Source organism: Rhinichthys klamathensis, unplaced genomic scaffold (assembly GCF_029890125.1).
Source record: "Rhinichthys klamathensis goyatoka isolate OS25496 unplaced genomic scaffold, OSU_Roscu_1.1 h1tg000266l_1, whole genome shotgun sequence".
In the NCBI taxonomy this organism is placed as follows: domain Eukaryota; kingdom Metazoa; phylum Chordata; class Actinopteri; order Cypriniformes; family Leuciscidae; genus Rhinichthys; species Rhinichthys klamathensis.
This window is the reverse complement of record NW_026606787.1, coordinates 466,912-489,740: the sequence shown is the minus strand read 5'-3', so window position 1 is coordinate 489,740 and position 22,829 is coordinate 466,912. Positions and strand designations below refer to the sequence as shown.

The 22,829-nt window shown below is 41.2% G+C and overlaps 1 protein-coding gene and 2 long non-coding RNA genes across 5 annotated transcripts in view; 2 read left to right on the top strand and 1 right to left on the bottom strand.

Moving 5' to 3' along the window:
* Positions 1–16,166, top strand: part of ep400 (E1A binding protein p400) — a 40,317-nt gene extending 24,151 nt beyond the window's left edge. Inside the window, exons 25-55 of one of the 3 annotated variants that reach the window (XM_056267952.1) lie at positions 359–523; positions 653–796; positions 2,811–2,881; positions 2,969–3,267; positions 3,353–3,555; positions 3,813–3,982; positions 4,258–4,454; positions 4,538–4,649; positions 4,894–5,199; positions 5,575–5,649; positions 5,750–5,884; positions 5,972–6,016; positions 6,299–6,449; positions 6,544–6,779; positions 6,891–7,064; positions 7,151–7,201; positions 7,571–7,707; positions 7,846–7,902; positions 8,117–8,195; positions 8,422–8,616; positions 9,488–9,533; positions 9,634–9,746; positions 9,884–10,076; positions 10,243–10,385; positions 12,181–12,375; positions 12,460–12,634; positions 13,713–13,763; positions 14,762–14,901; positions 14,998–15,135; positions 15,293–15,346; positions 15,735–16,166. In XM_056267952.1, coding sequence (XP_056123927.1) covers positions 359–523; positions 653–796; positions 2,811–2,881; positions 2,969–3,267; positions 3,353–3,555; positions 3,813–3,982; positions 4,258–4,454; positions 4,538–4,649; positions 4,894–5,199; positions 5,575–5,649; positions 5,750–5,884; positions 5,972–6,016; positions 6,299–6,449; positions 6,544–6,779; positions 6,891–7,064; positions 7,151–7,201; positions 7,571–7,707; positions 7,846–7,902; positions 8,117–8,195; positions 8,422–8,616; positions 9,488–9,533; positions 9,634–9,746; positions 9,884–10,076; positions 10,243–10,385; positions 12,181–12,375; positions 12,460–12,634; positions 13,713–13,763; positions 14,762–14,901; positions 14,998–15,135; positions 15,293–15,346; positions 15,735–16,067 — 4,583 coding nt within the window. In that variant the 3' untranslated portion in view covers positions 16,068–16,166. The remainder of the gene's footprint in view (positions 1–358; positions 524–652; positions 797–2,810; positions 2,882–2,968; positions 3,268–3,352; positions 3,556–3,812; positions 3,983–4,257; positions 4,455–4,537; positions 4,650–4,893; positions 5,200–5,574; positions 5,650–5,749; positions 5,885–5,971; positions 6,017–6,298; positions 6,450–6,543; positions 6,780–6,890; positions 7,065–7,150; positions 7,202–7,570; positions 7,708–7,845; positions 7,903–8,116; positions 8,196–8,421; positions 8,617–9,487; positions 9,534–9,633; positions 9,747–9,883; positions 10,077–10,242; positions 10,386–12,180; positions 12,376–12,459; positions 12,635–13,712; positions 13,764–14,761; positions 14,902–14,997; positions 15,136–15,292; positions 15,347–15,734) is intronic. The other 2 variants (XM_056267954.1, XM_056267953.1) reach the window with 2 other exon arrangements.
* A 123-nt stretch (positions 16,167–16,289) lies between these two features.
* Positions 16,290–16,875, bottom strand: LOC130102057 (uncharacterized). Its single transcript, XR_008809118.1, has 2 exons — positions 16,791–16,875; positions 16,290–16,758 (listed from the first exon to the last, which is right to left on the bottom strand). It is a non-coding gene; the product is annotated as an uncharacterized LOC130102057 (long non-coding RNA).
* Positions 16,635–17,406, top strand: LOC130102056 (uncharacterized). Its single transcript, XR_008809116.1, has 2 exons — positions 16,635–16,763; positions 16,801–17,406. It is a non-coding gene; the product is annotated as an uncharacterized LOC130102056 (long non-coding RNA).
* The last annotated feature ends 5,423 nt before the right edge of the window (positions 17,407–22,829 follow it).

Genomic DNA, 22,829 nt, shown 5'->3' with positions numbered 1-22,829 from the left:
GACAGTGGAAACACGGCTATTGTCCTTCTGTGGGTAAAAAGAGCATCAGGCTTATGGGCGCTGCTCCCCATGTCACATGTAACTATTGTTACATGGAAAACCTTTTAAACAAACAAAGATTTGCACCCACTTTTATACTCTGCTAAACAGGTCAGACTGATATCAGTTTGTTTGTTTCAGGTTTTTATTTGTAAGGTTTTGTTTGTGAAAGTGTCTTTCGTTTAACACACCCTGGTCACGCATGTCTCTTTCCGTCCTCACCCTGAAACTAACTAAAATGTTTTTTGTTTTGTTTTCTCAGAGAGAAATTTTCAGCTGCTTTGCACTGTAATTTAACATTAATAATTTTTCCCTACTGAAGGTGGAGATGTGGTGAAGGTTGCTCAGTTAGTTGGACAGGGGCGCATCACCCAGCCAGAGACCCCTGTGACCCTGCAGTTCCAGGGAAACAAGTTCACCTTGTCCCCAAGTCAGCTGCGGCAGCTCACCACCGGCCAGCCTCTGCAGCTCCAAGGTACACTCGGTAATGTCCAGCCCGTGTTCATCCTCTCTCTGTCTCATTTCATTGCCATGTTCAGTCACTTGTGCCAGTTGATTTTATGTGTGTTCATTGGCCTAATGCGACGCTTATATATGTATGTGTCTGCATTAGGCAACATCCTGCAGATTGTGTCAGCCCCCGGACAGCCTCTTCTCAGGCCACAGGGACCACCTATGGTGATGCCTACCGTGCCCCAGGCTGTGCCTGTCCAGAACTCCTCAGGCACGCCACCCCCTGCCACCTCCACACCACAAGGTAAGGCACTGCTCCATCCTAAAGCTGATTGTTATTCTCAATATCCTGAATATCAATATTGACCATCACCTAAATCAGTGGTTCTCAACCTTTTTGCCAACAAAGGACATTATAAAGGACATCTATGTAGGTTAAAATGTTTCTGCTACTTGTTGTTCCAGTACCTGCTTTTAGCTACTTGTTTTCAAAGTTTGTTTGTTGTTATTTATAGCAACTATGACTAGTGATATATTAAAATATATAAAACTATTTTTTATAATTAAAAGATAACAAATACAATTTATAATTTAACATAAAATTATAGTAAAATGATTTCCTGAATGATTCCATTCCTCTCTCCCCACAAATAGTGCTAAATGAAAATAAAGCCAGAAAGGGCAAAACACTAAAATAAATAATATAATTACATAATTCCAAAATTTACAAGAGCTCTGTTTTTCAGGGTTTACCCTCTTAATGCCCAATGAATTTACATGACCTTTCTAGTTATTTGTGATTTTATAAGCTTTTATAAAATTATTTTTAATCACTAATAGACTATTTCTACCTGATTAAATGCATTTTATGTAGTAAGCTCACTTAAGAACTTTAGGTAAAAAAGTTTTAGAATTTTTGTCTTTAGAATCTTGTATTATCTTAACTGCTGTATTTTACTTTTTTGTACTTTTTCTTGTATTTTTTTCAACTCTACCTGATTAAATATTTTAGAGCTTGATGTTGCTAGGCAAAATTATATTTGTTATAGAAATTTTATAAATGAAGGTTTTATTGTATTTATTATTATTTCAGTTCTAGACATTTTCGAAATCTAAGTCAAATTAAAGCTGCAAGCAGCGATGAAAGGGCCCTCGCACCCGTGCCACCGCCACCCGGTGGCTTTAGGAAGACAGAGCACGGTGGGCAGTATGTAAATATAGGGGGAATATGTTAAAGTAATTTGCCCCACCCAATTCTGAAACCCACATCACATGTACATTTTCACCACTTCTGAAGTGTGTGCAAAGTTTCATTAGTTTTCGAGCATGTTTAAGCCGGAGGACTATGTCAAAGTCATTTATTTTTATCACACTTCCTGCTACCAGCAGGTGGCGCTATTACAATAATCTAATATGAGGATGGTCATGTGTTCAGGACAGGACTCTTATCACACATGTGAAGTTTGGGGCAGATCGGACATTGTATGCCTGAGTTACTGCAGGCTGTCTGTGGTTGCCTAGCAACATCGGAACTGCATCATTTACACAGAAGTTATCTGATGATGCATATTTCACCCAGAGGCTGAAATTGGATTTGCACATCTACATTTTTGTCAGGCCGCCGAGGTCACATCCTTCGACGAAAACTCTAGATCTTCGCAATTTAACGTCGCAAAGGCCTTAAGATTAGACTGACAAAATATTATGTGGATCTGATTTAGATCTGATTATGAGGAGTTCGTTAAAGTACAACATCAGGAAATTACGAAAAATGCACAAAATCTAGGAGGAAGTTCAAAATAGCTCACTTCCTGTTGTGTTTAGGGCTATGCTCCAAGAGACTTTTTTGTAGGTATTGGGTCATTACATGTATGTACCAAATTTCATACCTGTACGTGAAACGTAGAGCCGGGGCAAAATCTGGGGGCAATAATTTACCGAATTTGCCCCACCCAATTTTGAAAACCATATCACACGTAAATTTTCACCACTTCTGAAGCGTGTGCAAAGTTTCATGAGTTTTTGAGCATGTTTAGGCCCTCTAAAAAGCGATTCTTTTAAGAGAAGAAGAATAATAATAAACAGAGCAAAAACAATAGGGTCCTCTCACCATCGGTGCTCGGGCCCTAATAATAAACAGAGCAAAAACAATAGGGTCCTCTCACCATCGGTGCTCGGGCCCTAATAACAAATTTTAAGCCATTTTGTGCCCCTTTTGAAAGTGTGCTGAGGCCCCCTAGTTGTTCCCGGCCCCCTGGTTGAGAACCACTAACCTAAATATGTGATATTCAGCTCTCTTTCTGCCTGTTTCCATAAAGCAACCACAGTCACTCCAGCTAGCACAGACACGGAAACCAACGCTAAACACTCAGCTAATGCCACAACACAGGTGAGTTTGGAAGACATGTTAAAGGAAATAATGAGGTCCATTGAATAGTTGAATAGAACACCAAACCTTGTCTTTGTGTCTCTTTAGGAGTCAAGTGAGGAAAGAAACAGGCAGCTGAAAGAGCGACTGGCTAGTTTATTACATGCAAACGAACGGCGGTCCTCGCGCTCTGTGCTGTATGGCTCAGACTTAATCAAAACCTGCTCCATTTATGAAGGACGCCCTCCACCGGCCTTCCCCGCTCCCCAGCACTCCCGCTGGTCCTGGGTTGGCAGAGACAGTTGCATCAGGGCTCAGCAGACATGCGTGTCCACAGTGGCTCCACTCCGCTCAGCGATTCTCTCCAACACGGAGCAGGAGGAAGCAGCATGCATCTTGTTGAAGAGGTCTGGATTTGACGATGAACTCCTTGACAGGAAAGCAGTTTTGTGAACTTTTCGTGATCTAATTCTGCTTCCTGTTATATTTTAGGTTCTCCTGCATACTTCCCGCTGCTGTGGCCCCTCCCCCTCAGCTGTATGCGTCCAATCCTCCACCATTTTACAGTATAGCACAAAAATCATTCAGGCGCAAGCTACAGGAAGTGTCTGCTCCGCACAACGCAGAGATCCGGAACTTAGCCTGTCCTCCTGTCACCAGCTTCCCTGATATACACATGCTTGAGATGGATTCAGGTGTGCACAGCAGCACCTCAGCTCTTTTTCCTTCAGATTTAAATTTTAAAGTTTGACCCACTTTTGTAGCTTATTTTACACAGTTGTAAACTGTCAGATTGTGTCTTCCTTTCCAACTTGGATAATCCCGCAATAACAGAATGCCATGGGAAAACAGATAAAAAATATGGCATGGCAATCTTGGTAAAAGTATAAAATAAAACCGTTATAATGGTAAAAATTTTGATGTGATATAATGTTCCTGTATCTAATTGCAGGAAAACTAGAAGCGCTGTCCATCCTGCTGCAGAAGCTGAGCGTCGAGAACAAACGAGTTCTGATATTCACCCAGATGGCTAGCATGCTAGACCTACTGGAGGCCTTCTTAGACCACCATCACCTCACCTACGTACGGCTGGATGAGAGTCTGTCACTGGAGGAGAGACGGGTAAGATACCTGGAGTAATATAATCACTGTTGCTCTCTGTTGCCCTGGCTAAGTCCTGGTCACGCTGAGGCTGTAGTGGTTTCTGGGCTATAATTGAAAGGGCATATCATTGAGGGTTCTTCCCTGCCTGTTTGATTTAGTTCCACACAGAGCCTCAAAAGATGCTTGCATATCAATTAAACACCATCAACCCCACTACTATGTGATCTTGGTTATCTTGTATTGAAAATGCAATGCTTAACTTATCTTGTTTCTCGTGTCCCGTTTGATTTCAGGTGCAGGTCAAAAGGTTTAACCGCAACAGACAGATCTTCTGCACCATCCTGACCAATCGCTGCTGCTCGGCCATGGGTCACGTGTTTGACGCAGATACAATTGTGTTTTACGACACAGACCTAAATCCCAGCATGGATATGCGCACGCAGGAGTGGTGTGACAAGATCGGTCGCTCCAAAGACATCCACATCTACAGGTCAGACTGATGGACAAATGAAATTTAAGTTACATGTCAGGTTTATTTTTGTAAGCTTTTATACTGACGCTGTGCTCTGTCAGGTTGGAGAGCGGGAACTCCATTGAGGAGAAGCTCTTGAAGAATGGCACTAAAGACCTTATACGAGAGGTAGCTGCACAGGGGATGGACTACACTCTGGCCTTTTTAACACAGGTAAACACACATGTACAGCCGTTTACTTCGTGTACACCCAATCTTGCACTTTTATGGTCATGTGATTACTGTAATCTTTTACATTGAGGGATGGTTTCAAAACCTAGTAAGTTATGAGATTACATTTCAGTCAGGATGTGACCTATATAGGAAGTAGACAATGAGGCAGCTCACTAGGTTTGGGAACCTGACTCTCACAAGCCACATAATGCTCACATTATGAATATGTGCTGGCCTTTCACAGCGCACCATTCAGGATCTTTTTGAGGTAGAGGCCGGCTCTGGAGAAAAAGTGGAAGAGTTTGTGGTCCTCCACCAGGAGCCCTCCCCCTCTGAATCCATCCCCCCTCACGTGGCCAGACCCTACATCCTGGCCCTGAATACCATCCGACTGGACACCCAATATGAAGATGAGGAGGAAAAGACGGAGGTAAACAGAGATGTGAAAAGTGATAAAGAGGAAGTGGGAGGACAGAAAGAGATTGATGTGGAGGAGGGGATGAGAGAGGAGACGTCACAGTTAGAGGAGCTGGCGGCAGTGATGGAGCAGGTGAGGTTATAGAAAATTAATGTTAATTGAACATTTCTTTGATCTTGTATGTGTTTTAATGCCTTGAACATTGTTGCAATATTGAATTCTCAGCATCATTTCTCTAGTATTCAGTGGCACATGATCCTTTAGAAATCCTTCCACTATGCTGATTTGGTGCTCAAGAAAAAATTCTTATTATTTTTGTTAAAAAATTTGATAACTATTTTGAATATAAAAGAAAAGCATTTATTTGAAATAGAAAAAGTACTCATTAAAAAAAAATCTTACTGACCCCAAACTTTTAAACTATATATTTCTCACACATAATAATACATTCCAAAAAATGAGGAAGAGATGTGATGTATTGATTGAAGTTTGTGGTGTGTTGTCTAGCTGACTCCTATTGAGAGATACGCACTGCACTATCTGGAGTATCTGCACATCAGCGAGGATGAACGGGTTATAAAGGTATGAAAACGATTTTAGATATGACAATGAATGTGTTATGCCCATCCTGTAAATACTTCTATACAGATTGTTTAATTGTCAGTGTTTGTGTGAGTTGCAGGAGCGCATAGAGGCTGCTAAAAGAGGCTGGGAGCTGCAGCAGCAACAGAAAGTGAAGGTGGAGAAAGAGGAACAAATGATCCTAGAAGATGAGGAGGATCTGTTCACCTACACCAGAGAGGACGCATACAACATGGTACAAATATATTCTAATGTGCTTTTCAGTGGGAAGTTATGTCATGTAGTGTAGATTCGATAACATTTTTCCCTATCCTCTTTACAGGAGTATGTGTTCGAGAATGAAGATGGACAGACGGAATTAATGCCGGTAAGTTGAAGACTGCGCACTTTTAAAGTGTTTAGGGTGAATCTCACAAAAACACATTTTACCCCCAAATTATATATATATATATATATATATATATATATATATATATGCCAAAAACCCCAAGGATATAAAAAATTTGCCTGATTTGTCTTTTTAATTTTTTTAGGTAAATATAATTTATTTGTTTTTGATTTTGGTGTGAAATTCTTAAAGATTCACCCCAATTTTTAATCAGAAAGCCTGGAAATTGTTTCTAACTCTTACTGTTGCTCTAATCTGTAGCTGTGGACTCCCCCAACCCCTCCGCAGGATGATAATGATATCTACATTGACTCTGTAATCTGCCTCATGTATGACACTGCGCCCATGCCTGAGTCCAAACTGCCCCCGGTCTACGTTCGCAAAGAGCGCAAGAGACACATGGACCCATCAGGTTTGACTGCTAAAGAAACGCTACCGACGTCTGAACTTACTGTGCTCAAACAGATGCTAAATTCTCTCTCTTTCTCTCTCCCCGCTCTCGCCAGCTCTGGGGCGTAAGAAAAAGAAGGGCCATGGAGAATCAGTGATTCCTCCGCGCTCTCTCTTTGACAAGGCCAGTCTGCTCAAAGTAAGGCGGGAAGGCAAAGATCAGAAAAAGAACTTCTCTCTGAAGCAACAGGCTCCCTTCGCCAAACCGCTGCCCTCACTGCTCAAACCAGCCATGGAGGCTGGACAGGACAACCCTGAGTGGCTCATCAGTGAAGACTGGGCCCTGCTGCAGGTACTAGATCCATTACGTTATCACATTATCATTGTATAAGTATTATGACCACACAGTTGTGTGTTGGATGGATAAGCTGAGGTTGTAATTCTCTTTCCCCCTATTTCACAGGCTGTAAAGCAATTATTGGAACTTCCTCTGAACCTGACCATCGTGTCTCCAGCTCACACTCCTAACTGGGACCTGGTGAGCGATGTGGTCAACTCCTGCAGCAGGATTTACCGCTCGCCAAAGCAATGCCGTAGCCGCTACGAAAACGTCATCATTCCAAGAGAGGAGGGCAAGGTGAGAGATTGTACCAGTATCACCTGGTTGTGAGTTCTCTTATTTATTTTCTTTAACATTTTCTTTGTGACATCATTGTTCTACAGCTAATATATGAAGCCAACCCTAAGAAGAACAAGACCAAGAGCATTTATAAGGTATGTAAAACATTACAAAATAAAATTAAAAAACAATGTACTTTTTTTTTTTCTTCTAATTACTGCATTCTACATTCTAATTTTGACCATTGTTTCTGCCCTAAATTATTACATTGTTTAAATTAATAAATTTTTAGCTAACTGATTTGTATATGTACATTTCTGAAATACATAACTTAGACAGTTACCTCCGATAACAGATCACTCTAAATTGTAATGTGGAATCACATGATGCATTTTCTGTAAAGCTGCTTTGAAACGATGTGTATTGTGAAAAGCCCTATACAAAAAAATAAATGTGAATTGAATTGAAATTTTTTATGTATTATTGGCTGGTTTTGGTTTGGTAACGCTTCCTTTCTTGCGCAGTCCAAGAACAGTCGTCCTCTGCGCACATGTCAGATCTACACACAGGATGACAACGCTACACAGATCCAGTTGTACAACAGCCGTTTTGAGCTAATGAAAATCATCGCTAGCAAGAGGAGCCCACCCATAAAACCACTGTATGTGTAGGCAGTGTCCAACAAACAAACAACATTAAAATGAATGATGCAAAAAACATCTTTTTATAATATTTGATTGTAATTTTGTCAAAGCAAAAATAGAATCCTCTTCATAATTGTGGGTGTTTTTGTTTCTAGACTCGGCATGAATCCATTCCAGAAGAACCCCAAGCATGCCTCTGTGCTGGCTGAGAGGTATTGACTCTGACATGTCGCTGTGCTTGTACAAAATAAGTCCTGAAGTTATCAACTTCTAATATTGGACATTTTGGACTGATACTGATCATTTAAAAAAAAAAAAACTCAATATTGGCAGATACAGTTTTCAATATATTGTACATATTTAGTCACATTTGATATTAATTTGTGTTTAAACCGCATCTCATTTTTTCTTTCTTTGTGTGTACAGCGGTATAAGCTACGACAAGCCTCTGCCTCCTATCCAGGTTGCCTCACAGAGAGCTGAGAGAATCGCAAAAGAGAAGAAGGTGTGATTTAGTTTGAGAACTGCTTAAAAACATCCATTTTCCAGTTTGAGTTGCACATCAAATAAATATACACTACAGAACATACACTACATTTTTGATCAAATAAATGTAGCTTTGCATAAGAGAGTTTAAAAACAAAACAAAAAATCTTACCAATCCCAAACTTTTATTTATAATTTTTCTTAACTGTTGCTTGTTTTCAACCCTCCTTTCTTTTCCTCCCTAGGCACTAGCCGAACAGCAGAGGGCTCAGCAGTTAGCCCAGCAACAACAGCAGCAGACTACAGGAGCCGCCCAGCCTCAGGGAGCTGCCGCACAGACTCAAGCCCAGCCACAGGCCACTGCTGCAGGCACACAGGCCACCGGAGTACCTCAGCCCAACCAACCCGGAGCGGCAGCAGTCCCCAACACCGCTGTACTGGTTAGACTCCTATAATACTGCATGTTAAATCTCACACTGGACCTTGCATACACCTGTATTTAGCTGTAAATTACAAGATGAATGTTAATACCAGGTCTTAGCCATTTCTATAGAACACCTATGTTTTTCATATATACACTAACATTCGAAAGTTTGGGGTCAGTAAGATTTTTGATGTTTTTGAAAGAAGTTTAATGCTCTCCAAGGCTTCAGAAATCATTCTAATATGCTAAATGTTTAAGACACATTTCTTCTTATTATTATTAATAGCCTTTTTTCCACAAGACTTTTGCGATTACTTTTTTAAATGTCGACGCGAAATGACCGCGTTTCCATTAACCGATGTTATGCGACTAAAACTTTATTTTTTCCTCTCGAGATAAATCATGGTTACGGATGTTGGTAGGTTTACGTTTTTCGCAGGCATTATTTTTAATCAAAAGAGACGTAGGCGTGTTATCCAAGCATTAATGACAAGACCCTTATACTTAGGAGTGGCCGCGTTATGAGGTGTTTCTCCCTCCTGTCTGCTTCGAGGTCTTGATCAATTTTGGCATTTCTTTGTTGTTTAGAATCGAGTATTCCCATATTTTTTTTGTTATTTATGAGTTTAATATAGAACTTTGTCTCGTCTTCTGTCCAAACATACCGCGCCATCTTAAAGAATGATTGACTTGTACGGACACCAGGTGACCTGTAAATGCGAAAAAACTGTTTCCATTGCAGTTTTAATTTAATTTAATGCAACCTCAAGCATTCATTTCTTCACAATAAAAACTGTACTGACCCCAAACTTTTGAACAAAAGATTGTTTTATACGATTACTGAAGTGTAATAAGTTGATCTTGTTTTGTTTTTGTTGATTCTCAAGACTGGAGCTATCAAGACCACTGCAGTGGGCACAAGCATCCAACCAGGTATCATCACATTACACAACTTTTAACTGTGCTTGTTGCTACAGTTGTGAGTGCTGTTGACATGAGTGCTCATTCATGTATATTTCTATTTAAACTTCAGCGACGGCTACAGTGGGTGGGAATGTGATTGTAAACACTGTGGCTGGAGTTCCTCCCGGTCAGTTCCAGGCGAATAAACGTCTGGCATCTCCAGTCATACCTGGAGCCCTGTCTGTGAGTCCTGACCACCCTCATAGAGCACACATTTGATTTAAAATTAATTGACTCAATTCGTTATTATTTTGTTGTGTAGGTTTTTCTTCAATTGTACCACTTTGTTCTGTTTATTTGTTAAATATTTGCTCCCGCAGACGGCAGGAACGGCCACAGCTCAGGTGGTTCACACTCAGCAGAGAACAGTGCCTACAACAGCTGCCCCAGCAGAGGTCGTTACCATAGCGACGGGTCAGAGCGTGAGAGCCGTTACCCCAGTGACCGCATCAGCTGTGGTGTCCACCAATCTGACTCCGGGTCAGTCCCAAACACGCACGCTGGTGGCTCCAGGTAGACCAAATGCCATCCTTAGAGAAGCCATGCGTGTTTTGGGTTCTCTGGTGGCGAATCGATTCAGAGAGTCACACATCCGCATTGTTTGTTTTTTAATATAACCATAATTAGCTGGACTGTCTGCCATCGTTGTGTTTTTACACCATTTGTTTTGCTTCTCTAGCTCCAGGTATGCAGTTGTCTCAGGGTAAGCAACTCACTCAAGCTCAATTCCAGCTCCTCCGACAGCAACAGTTACATCAGCAGCAGCAACAACAACCACAGGCGACATCTCCACAGATCAAAGCAGTGGGAAAGCCTCAGCAGGTACACATACTCTTAGTATGGAAGTTGCCATATCCAGTGTTGGGCAGTAGTGTCGCTACTAGTTTAACTACGCGATGCGGAAAACACGGACTGAATCGCGGAATCCAGGCATAAAAACGGAATTGACTGTATAACGCGGAATTTCACGGAATTCGTCAGATCTTGGATGAAAAGTAGGTCAGTAAACTTAAATAAAATTGCGATATAGACTAGTGTCTGTGAATATTAAACCGCATAAAGACTATTTAAAAAGGAATCATGCATGTTCTGCTTGACTCATTTCCTGGTTCTCCTTCTCCATAAACAACATGAAATCAAGGAGAGGGTTAACCTTTCATGCTACAGTCAGATTTCCACAAAGTGGTCAGAAAGAACAGGGGAGACTCGATATGACTCTAGAGTCGCTACTCGCTCCAAAGCTAATCGCCGTCACTCTCTCACTTCTCCCTCGCTCTACCACATAGTCCCCACACATAACTTACACACTTGCCGGCTCGACACACACCAGCGCACAGGTATAGACATCAGGCCACTTGGCCACTTCATGGGTTTTCTCAGATCGGATAGCTATCTGATTTATCAAAACGATTCAATTTACACCTGGTCACATAAATGTGTTTTTGCAAAACGGATTTAATCCGATCTTCAATTCTCGCGCTATATGCAGATTTAATGTAGTGCACGTCACCGAAAGCAACAGTTATGAGCTGCATTTTATTGATCATCAGCTAAAATTTCAACATTAAAGACCGCAATAAGAGAGAGCGGCAACAGCCCTGGTAAGATCATTTAGTTTCTTTACTTTTAATGATGATAATTGTGTGTTAAGCGTCTGCGACTTACTTTCACTTTGATTTGCGATAGTTTGCGGCGCGTTGGCTTGATGAATAGATGCTCATCTGCGGTGATGCGTGTTGCAGTTGCGTCGTCATATCTGACTATAACATGAAATATAGCCTATAACCTATATATAGCCTATAACACGCTCTCATACGTTTATTTTTTAGCGTTTTTGGGAGGAGTAAAATTTACATATGTGGTTTCAACAACCAGATGCATTTACACTTGTCCAGTTTCATCTGGAATGCGGTCCAGTCAGACCACCTCCTGAACTGGTGTGAGCGATCGGATTCAAACCCGTCTCGAATGCGTTTCAGAGGGCATTTACACCTGGTCTGTACAACATGTCCTGTTCTAGACATGGTTATTATTTATTTATTCATTCATGTTGTACCAGTCCAATATGACTTTCAGTTGAAATAAACTTTGTGTTGTAAGAAAACTTGTTTTATTTGTTATGAATCTATTTTGATGCGTTTTCCCATTACATTTGTAATTTTACATATGTTTAAAAATATCGAAATTAATATCGATATCGCAATATTCATTATCGATAAGATCCGGAGGGGTGGGGCTGTGTGTGTGTGTGTGTGTGTGTGTGTGTGTGTGTGTGTGTGTGTGTGTGTATGTATGTATGTATGTATGTATGTATGTATGTGAGAGAGACGTTTGAGTGACGGAGAGTAGGGAAAGGAAATGCAGCTGAACGAATACGCTGCGTGTTTTAAATGGAGAAAAAAAAAAAAGAATAACGAAAGGCAATATGTGGCGGCCAGTGTATTCTGTGGTGCACCGCCATGTGTGGGAAACACTGTGATATATTGACCAATATTTGGCATTTTAGCATTAACTGCTCTATGTTGGAGAAAATATAATTACCAGGGCACTATTTTCACCATTGTTTGCAGTGTTTACTTTCTTTTTAGTCATGTTTTTAACAATTGGTTCTCTCCAGGAGTTGCTGAAGAAGCAGAAGCTGCAGATGGCGGCGGTAGCTCAAGGTCAGCAGGCTGCATCGACTCAGCAGCCGCAGCAGGTTCACACCACACCCGCGGCTACAGGCAACCCTCAGATAGCTGCAGTCGCTGCACCCAGACCGGGAGCTGTGCTCACTGGAACTACTGTCACCAACTTACAGGTGACCAGACTGGTAAGCACATAAACACACACACCTAGGACTAAACCTTTCACATACATCTGGGTGCATAGTCATTATATATGTCTTCTCATTCAGACACGTGTCCAAGCCCCAGGAACCATTCAAGCTCAGCAGGGTCAACCACAGGTGACTCTGACCAAACCACCTCCTGTAGTCTCAGTTCCTGCTGTGGTCTCCTCCGCCGGAGTCACGACCCTTCCTGTCACTGTGGCCGGCATTAGTGTTGCCATCGGACAGACGCAGAAAACAGGTACAGGCTTGCTCTGAAACAAGTGGAGAATGACATTATTTGCTAAGGGTTACACTCACTAGTCAGTAGAGCTGCACGATTAATCGTTAAAAGATCCCCATCTCGATTCAAACAGCCATGCGATCTTGTTTATAAATGACAACGATTCGCCATTGTCTATTAAACCTTTGACAAAATTGCACCGGAACATTCAAAACTGTTTTTGCGTTTGTGATGAGCCAGAGAGAGCAGTTATCATGTATAGGTATGAAACCGCTTCACCAGCAGTCTTTTCAAACACAGTCTTGTTATTTCTGTTACAAATATTCTTATTATAATGAGTTAGTAGTTCGGAATCGGATAAAAACACTGATGCCTACGGTAGCGATCAAAATAGAGCAAATCACCTTTTGAAAGTAACTTAGCGCTTCAAATAACGATTGCATCGATTACATCTTTACACCACCAGGTGGCGACAAAGCGACTGTTAAAAATGTATTTGTCATTGAATCATTCAAGAGATTCGTTTAAAATTGCTGATTCATCCAGTAATGAAACAAGTGAAGTATTTATAAGTCATTGAATCATTCATTCACAGTTTAAATTTTTTTTTTATTCAGATAAATTAAACATTTTTAATAGATTGCAGCAATTAACATTTTGTCGGAACCTCTAGTAAATTACTTTATTTTGTTTAGTTATCTGTTCAAAACCGTGGGAGAATCGTGATCTCTGTTTGAAACAAAAATTTTATCCAGAATCGTACAGCTCTACTAGGCAGTTAGACTTGTTGCCGTAGCGCTGTTGTTATTGTTAACTCAAACTATTAAATGTTTTCTGTAATTTAAATAAAGCTAACATAAAATAAAATATAAATGTTAGATGAAAATGTAAATTTGAAAAAATGTAGGCCCTGTTTACACCTGTTTTTACTGATCGGATAGCTATCTGATTTGTTAAAAATGTTCCATTTACACTTGGCCACATAAATGTGTCTGCAAAACGAATATAAATCCGATCTTCAATTCCCGCGCTATATGCAAATTTAACAAAGTTCATGTGAATGAAAGCAACATAGCTGCATTTTATTTATCATCAGCTAATCTCAAGATCAAAGACCGCAATAGGAGAAAGAGCAGCATCAGCACTGGTAAGATAATTTAGTCTCACTACTTTGAATGAAGATGATTGTTTAGCGTCTACGACGCCTTTCAGTTTCATTTGCGGCAGTTTGAGCGTCGGCTTGCTGAGGAGATACTCAGATACTCATCGTGTTGCAGTTGCACCTTCATATCTGGCTATAACACGCTCCCACACGGTTATTTTTTTAACATTTTGGGAGGAGTAAGATTTACATATGTGGTTTCAACAACCAGATGCGTTTAGACTTGTCCAGTTTTCTTCTGGAATGCGTCTCAGTCCACCTCCTGAAGTGGTTTAAGTGATCCGATTTAAATCCGTCTCATGCGTTTCGGAGGGCATTTACACCTGGTCTTTTCACGATCGGATAGCTATCCAATCAGAGAAAACGCGACCAGGTGTAAACAGGCCATTAGAAAATTAGAATTGTTGCCTTGGCAACTAACTGAAATAAGTGTTAAGTACTAAAACTTAAACTGAAATAAATCTAAATATTTTATATATTTATTCACAAAATGACAAAAGATGAAACAAAATTACTAACACGTAAACTAAGGTTAAAATGAAATCTGAAAAAATAAAAATAAAAGCTAAATCAAAATATTAATAAATGCTATAAAAGTATACTGTTGACTTGATCAGACATGGCTTCAAAAGCACTTATTTTATACCAAATATTCCACTTATTTGGTCTCAAAAGTGAACCCAGAGTTATTTGTGAACACAAGGTACATTAGATGCAAACCGCACTGCTTGTGCAGCAATCAATCATTTGATGATCTCAGTTTATTTGAAGCCAAAATTATTGTGAACCGCCCTAAAACTAATCATTTATCATCACCTAGAGACTTGAAATGAAACTATTGTGAGTGGCACACTTCCGTTTCTTTGCACCGTTTATGACACCGCGAGCTTGACTCTGGCAGTGGGGATGCATGCTTTCTTTTCTCTCCTGTCAATAACCTTTTTGGGACTCTTGTAGACTAAAGCATGTATGTGTTTGTGCAGGTGGTCAGGTGGTAACCCACCCGTTCCAGGTGCAGCAAGTTCAGCAGCTTTTGCACAGACAAAAGCAGCAGGCCGCTGCACAAGCTGCCGTCCAGAAGGCAGCCCAGCCACAGCAAACACAGGCTGCTGTGCAGCAAAAGGTACCAATCAGCTTTTAATTAAGCTTTATTTATATAAATGTCTCTTCAACCCTTCTCCCTCTTTATTTCTCTGTTGTTTAACTTGGCACTCTGCAGGCTGCTCAAACCACAGCCCAACAGCAGCAGAAAGTGACATATGCCGCCACCACTCAACTGCAGCCCGGCATTAAGACCCAGTTCTTCACCACCTCAATCGCACAGCCTCAGAAACCTGCGACAGCTCAGCAGATACAGGTAAGAAGTTATGCTTTTACAGAGACCACCTATCCAGCACCTACACAAGAGCAAAGCCTGACATGTGTGAGAGGAATGTAAATGTTGCAGTGCGATGTAGTGCATGTGGTATTAGTAGCTAGCTCAGCTTTGTAGTGATTTTCCCTTCTGCTTGTAGGTCGCTAAGCTTCCTCAAATAGTTCAGCAGCAGATAGTATCGTCACCTCAACAGGTAAGTGTTTCGGTGTTTTGTGCACTTTCTTTTTGATGGATTGAAAATGAATTTGATGCGGTTTTTGAAGTCGAAAGTGACCTTGTGTCATTTCATAGCGTTTGTTCCCGATTTTGTTCTAAACTGTTTCTCTGTGCATGTTATTCCATACAAAATAATTCTCGTCTTTGTATTCATCTTTAATAAAACCTCTGAAATTACTTTCCTTGTTGGCTGATTGATACTGTTGTTTTGTATTGTGTATATACTTAATATGTACTACTGTTCAAAACATTTATTATATTTGAAAGAAATGAATACTTTTATTCAGTAGTATTATTACTGTAAAGACGTTTCAGATAAATTGAATTATGACACCTGAATTGATTTTATGTGTGTGTGTATGAAGATTCAGCCTCAGACGGTGGCCCTTACACAGGCGGCACCCGCTGCAGGTTCGGGACAGGCCCAGGTGCAGGTCATCCCCGCGGCCACAGCCACGCAGGTGGTGCAACAGAAGCTCCTCCAGCAGCAGGTTGTTACGGCAGCAGCCGTCTCGCCTCAAATCCAGACCCCACCACCACACAGCCCCGCCCAGCAGCAGAGCGCCACGACCCCCGCCTCCGAGACTCCAGCGCAGCAGGCCGCTGCCACCCCCCAGCCCCAGCAGGGCAAAGGAAACACCCGCACTGGGGTCGCCATGCGCTCCAAAACCCCCGCCAAACCCAGCGGTGGCAGCTAGAGGGTTGTAGGAGGAGAAAGTACCTGGGCACAACATAGGGCTCTGAATTTTTTTTCCATTTGTTTTGGGAAAACTGACTCTTTGTAAAAAAAAAAAAAAAAAAAAAAAGGAACTCACCGTTGACTGTCTGGATGGAGCATTTTGCAATTTGAAGTAAAAGCTAACCACGTCTCATGCTAATCAAACATCACTCTGCCAACGGCCCTCAATCTACGGCCAATCTTTTTTCTTTTTGCTGTTTTTTTTAATGGCTTATTAACTGAGGCTCCTCCCTCAGAAGTAAAGCATGACTATACAACAGTACGACGGCTTGTTTTCATACTGAAACTGATGGTCATACATTTGACCGAGCCGTCAAATGCTCCCTGTTCTTTTTCTACCATGCTACATGCTCTGTTTATACAGTGTTTAACATGTCATCACATCATTAAGGTCATGGATCAAGTGCGTTTGGATCGACGTCACTTCATTTGGCACGCAAGAACTCAGATCGTCTCAACATTATTCATAATGTTCAATCAGTCAAATGATATGTCCCCTCCAATATTTTTTTTCAATAGGTGTGGTGTTGTCCCTTTGTGTCGGTAAATATCACTTTGAAGCATTTAATGATGATGATAATCAAGATTAGCGAAGCTCTGCAAACCAAACTCTTCCTTTTGGGATGTAGAAATGGCCAACTACCATTAGTCTGATGTATGTGACCCATTCGAATGAACCCACCCAATAGAAGAACTGAATATATTAGCTTGTATCATGAAAACTCCCCTAAAACAAATTCTTTTCACTGTAGTTCAGCTGCATGGATGGATACCACCTGAAAATTGTCTAGTAATGTGTACTTGATGTGTGTGAAATGTCTGTGTGAGAATGTAATTTAACAACAAATTGATAGAAAAACTATCCTGCAATGTAGCCGTTTCATGGTACCGGCAACTATGAAAATTATCGCCCTCCTAACTTCCATTTGGAAGAAATGTCATTGTTGAAAACACATCTGTGAAGTATTTCCGTTTTTCTTATGCATAGTTTTGAACAATGTCACCATTTGTCAGTTGAGTCAGACCTCAGCTTGGCTGTTAGTGTGTTTACGTTGGCCTGCTATCAGTAATGAACAGACTTAAATCAAGACTTTCCCTCTATGTATCTAAACCATAATGACGGGGCTTTTGGTCATAAATGCATCTTTTTGTATTGATGTTGGGTCTGGAACACATGTAAATAACTCAGAAGTGGAGGGAGGGGGGAGGGGAATGACGGCATTTGTATTTGTAAAGTAGTTGTGTATTCATTGAATTTTTTTTCAGCCTACTTGTATAAAGTGTTATGTTTTTACACACGTCTGGCTTATGTCGTCTTAATTTGTCCAGATGTGTTTGTTAGCTAGATTGAGTAAGCTGTCCTGGATGGGTTTCAGATTACATCAAGTCAGCGGTTCTGCCTGGAGTCCATAGATATGCATTCCTGTACGTCTGTGTGTAGACTTGCTGAGTCCAGTATATGTGTCAGCACACTGGCCAACAGGGATTTCAGAAAGATAATGCATTGCATCTCCCCTGCTCAATACAAAATCATTTTATTCCAGCAGCAATGGTTCTACAGGCGTTTACTCTCATCTTTAGCAGTATATATTGATCGTAGCCACAGTGGGCATTCAACAAAAAACAATAACTTTTCCTGTTCAAAAAGCTTACGCAAAGATTTTCTAGTGAGCTAAAGAAGGAATGTTTTGTACACAAGCCTTGATTTGACCAGTGTTTATTTCTTAGATGACCAATGGGGGGCGCTCTTTCGTTTTCAGTTTGTGTGAAAAGGAAGCCATGGCTGGTCTATTGCAGGTTGGAGCCAAGTAGTGGTGTTTACAAACGCATTATTGCTTTTGCTCACACTTATGAGATTTGTACATGCCCTTAATGTTAGACAACATGAAATCAAAACTGACCATTCTTATTTTTTATGGAATACTGTAGTATATATGATTTGTCCCTGCACACACACACATATATATATATATTTTTTTTTTTTTAATCACATGCCCTCTTAATGTTCAATCAAAATAACTTCCCCTCCCTCAGCAATTGAGTGCAACAGTGCCCGCCCACTTTATTATGTCATTTGCGGTGCTTCATGGGAATGGGCGGAACTAACGAGATATTTTGCCTCATTTATGGTAAGATTTTAGATGCATTTACATTTTCATGCAACATCGATGTCCCTACAATAATAGTCCGGTGTGTAAAACTCTTGGATGTATTTAGATTTTAAGGCCACAAACTTAACATACTTCTGAAAACCCAGAGTTTAGTTGATCCTGATAAGAGCTCATTGGCACAACATTACAGTGTTCTTCTTCCATAAAGGAGTTTACTGCACCTTTGTTTCCTGGCTGACCATTCAATTCTGTTGTTAAACATGATTATTTTAATAAGTTGAAATAATGCGGGTAAACGACTTTAATAGAATCAAACCAATTACAACATAGTAGCTCAGAGTAAGGCTGGCTTTAAATGTTTAAAATTTATCGTAAAAAAATATATATATATTTCCCAACGGATGGAGTTTTTACTTCCGGGACCCGACTGTTATGTCCCGCCCAACAATTTTTCATGTTCGAAAAGCCATTTTACTCTGATCTAGGCCTACGTCACAAATCACAATAGGTAAGAAAACATTGCAACCACCGTTTCATGCTGACTTCAAGCTGCATAAATGTGACTTTAAGCAGTTTTGTACTGCGCGGATACATTTATACCTTACCTACAATCTAGCAAAATCTATGGATTGACACTTGACGCCAGGCGCGGGCGCGGGCGCCCCACACTTTGAAAACCCGGGGCCCGTGTGGTGAAAGATGGCTTCAATTTTCAATTGGAAAAATTAAATTTCAGGTGAACTATCCCTTAAAACAAGTCCTCCGAGGTCATTTACCTGAGACTGAAGATGGTGCCAGTTTTGGTGCAATTAAATGAAACAAAAAAGCGCCAGTCTGCGATGATACGAGAACACTGTCGTGGATTAATTAACGTACGTTAGACGTTAGCAGAGCCGTTGCTCTGGGTGTTTGTTAGGAAATATCTGACCTCTGAATAACGCGATTGACCAATTAGAATCACATATTCCAAGACATCTGATGTTCAGTTGACAGTACATTCGCGCTAGCCAGACCAGACCACCAGCGCAGAGCTCGTTTGATGACCCTTTAGAGCAGAGAAACATGGGAACAATCTTGGCAGCTTTGTTTTGCAGTCTTTCCTTGATTATCCACGTGCTCTAGATGTGTTTATTTGCTCTGACATATTTTCCCTGGTACATTAAGTAATGATGTAATTAGCACTGTATTTCTGTGCTTGAGTTTTACAAGATGAAGTAAGGAAGGTTTTTAATGACCCAGTCATTTTGACCCACATGAATTTTGAAGCTGCTTGCTTTGTTTTCATAACAAGTTGCTGAATAAAGACTAGAAGTTGTATGACGTCAGGCGTGTAAACTGGCATCCTTGGTTTGTCTTTATTTACAACTTGTTAGAATCGTATAAAACACTGCTTCAAAATCTACTTTGAGTCATACTGTAGCTAATTTATCGTGCAGAACAAAACGTGATCAAGTAATGTTAGCGAAGTCCTAGCTTAAAAATGGTAATTATCCGATACTAATTTTTGGATTTTAAACAAATGCTGTTTTTATTACCTTATATAATTAGCAAGAATAAATTTTATTAAAAATGCGAGATGAGATGTCACATAGCCTATATATATAGGGCAAGGTACAATAGAACAAAAAGCCTTTATTAGTGGAAAAAAGGCTAAAATTGCACAGGTCTTCATATGTTTTACAAGAGCTCATTATCCTTACGGGACATGATAGATGCTTGTTCCTGGAGGACAATTTCAGAGAAAACCACATTGAGATCAACAGGATCTAAAGCTTCAACAGTGAGTTGTCATGACAACCTCAGGCTGGCTATATATTAAGCTGCAAGAGTAGGATGCTGATTTATTTTGTACAGCATTGATGTGAACAAAGGCAGATAGCAAGCAGTGGTTTCTATATCAACCTTGATTATGCAGTACAATATGTGTGTTTGTGTGTATAATGGCATAGGCAGCAGGGAATAATGTGGTCAGTTGTGTGCCGAGTGTCACTAGAAGGTATTTTAGAGTCCCTGAAGTAATGGTAAGTCCAAACATGAGACGAAAGCCTGTGAGATCCACCCAATCGCTTCATACTAATAAGTCAAGACACAGCCACAGTGAAAATGTGTTGATTTAATATATGAAGATATGGGATGAAAAATGTTCTCTCTCAGGATTCCTCCTCCACACAGCTGCTTTACAGTATGCAAGCCTTCAGAAAAGCATATGAAACATTACATTCTCATTTCCCCTAATCCACTACTTCCTGATTTTAATGAAAGATCGTTTTAACTCTCACCATAGTGATGGGATTAGTCTGTTTTGCAATTTATACATTTTACATTTACTCAGTCTAAACTAGCTTGTGCAAACATGTACATTACACAATTCATTTAGCAGACACTTTTATCCATAGTAACTTACAAAATGAGGACAAACCCAAGTACTTTAAGCGCTCAAGACACTCTCTGGTCATATTGATTTTGACAACTATTTTTACAGCTTTTATTAAGTTAATGTTAGTTTATACATGAACTATTGTTCAGTAATGTTAATGTCATGTGCAACTAAACCTCTACGAATGATCCAGGTCTGGTCTTCAACGAGCCCAAAAGGGCCCACGTCACTCCTCTGTTCATCTCTGTGCACTGGCTACCATTCGCTGCTCGTATCAAGTTCAAGGCATTGACGCTTGCTTACAGATCAACCACAGGCTCAGCTCGCTCCTACGAGTCTACATCCCTACCAGAAGCCTACGATCGGTCAATGAGCGACGGCTCGTGGTACCATCACAGAGAGCCACAAAAAAAAAATCACTCTCCAGAACATTCTCATTCACGGTTCCATGCTGATGGAATGATGTCCCCACCCTCGTCCGGAATGCAGAATCCCTGACAACATTCAAAAGACAACTGAAAACTCATCTCTTCCGTGAGCACTTAACATAGAGGAATAATAATTTAAAAAAAATCTTTCCTTTTCCTTTAAATCCTCCCTTGTCTGGCTTATGCTACTCTGAGCAATGCCTGAACTTTGTATTTTGAGCACTTCTTGCGTTTTTTTTTCCGCCTCTTCACAATGACTCGCTTGGCTTAGTCCTCAGTTGTAAGTCGCTTTGGATAAAAGCGCCTGCTAAATGACTAAATATAAATGTTAAGTTATGTTTATTCACAAATCATAATACATTCATGTTAATTTATAAAACTTGAAATTAATTTTAACCAAGATTAATGCTGTAAAAGTATTTTTAGTTTGAACCTTCCTTTTCTTTCGTTTCGTAGTCAAGGTGCATTTTGTGTCTTTGAGCATTATGAATATTTACAGTGGGATTTTGTGGGAGTCATCCTCAACCTTTTTTGACTCCAAGGCCCCCCTTTGTCCAAGACAATATTTAAAGGCCCTTCTATCTAGGCTAATTTGTGTCACGGTGCATGAATTCACTGTCTCTCTCTCGTCTCGCGTGCTGTTGTGTGTGTGTGTGTGTGTGTGTCTGTGGGCGTGGTCACTGATCAGTGGTGATCAGCAGTGCCAGGTGGCTTCAATCTGTTTGTCCCTTTATATGTTCAGTAACTGGTGTCTCATGTTGTCAGATCGTTGTTCTTCCTGGTGTGTTCCTGTTCCTGAGCTGTGCGTCCTCCTGTGGATTACCCTTGGTCGTCGTCGTGTTTTCTTCGAGTTCCCTCGCACTTCCACGGATTCACCGGGCACCTCACTGGAGATTCTTCACTGGACTGGGAGCACTTCACTGGTTGTCCACCGAGGTCCCTGCGTCACCCACCATCTACGCTGGAGTCCGTCCGACCCACCATCTCTGTACCAGCTGTGTTGTTCCCCTGTGTGTGTGCCTGACCGTGATATATATACTTTACTACTCTAATAAAGCGTTTTGCTATTGCATCCTTCTCCAGTCTCTGTCACAGAACGATCTGACCACATTATGGATGCAGCAGGCGCAAGTGGTTGGGATGAGTTCGCTTCGCGGAGCATTGCGCGAATGGACCAACAGGAAGAGAGCATCGCCAACACAGGTCGGGCGGTCCAAGCGCTTGTGACGCAGGTGTCCGAGCTCACCCAACAGCTACAACATCTGAGAGTTCCCACTGCACCACCCACACCGCCCGTTCAGCCCGTACCACCAGAGCCGCACCATCAGCGCGAGCCACGCCTACCTACCCCCGAAGGATACTCAGGTGAACCCGAGTTTTGCAGAGCATTTTTGACCCGATGTTCCATGCATTTTTCATTACAGCCGCAGACGTTCTTCCAAGAACAAACTAAGGTGGCGTTCGTTCTAACGTTACTGTCTGGCAAGGCGGCTCTTTGGGGAACGGCGGTGTGGGAGAATCAAGATCCATGCTGCAACTCGTTCCAGGCACTCTCCGAAGCTATGAGAAGGGTTTTCGATCGTGCAGTGGCGGGTAGGGAGGCGGCCAGACTACTCGCCGATCTCCGCCAGGGTAATGGCTCGGTGTCGAAATATTCCATCCAGTTCCACACCCTGGCCGCAGAGTGCCGATGGGACGAGGAGGCGCAGTGGGACCGTTTCCTGCATGGGTTGGCTGACCGTGTTCAGAAGGAGATATACATGCTGGACCTTCCTCAGACATTGAACGGACTCATTGAGCTTGCG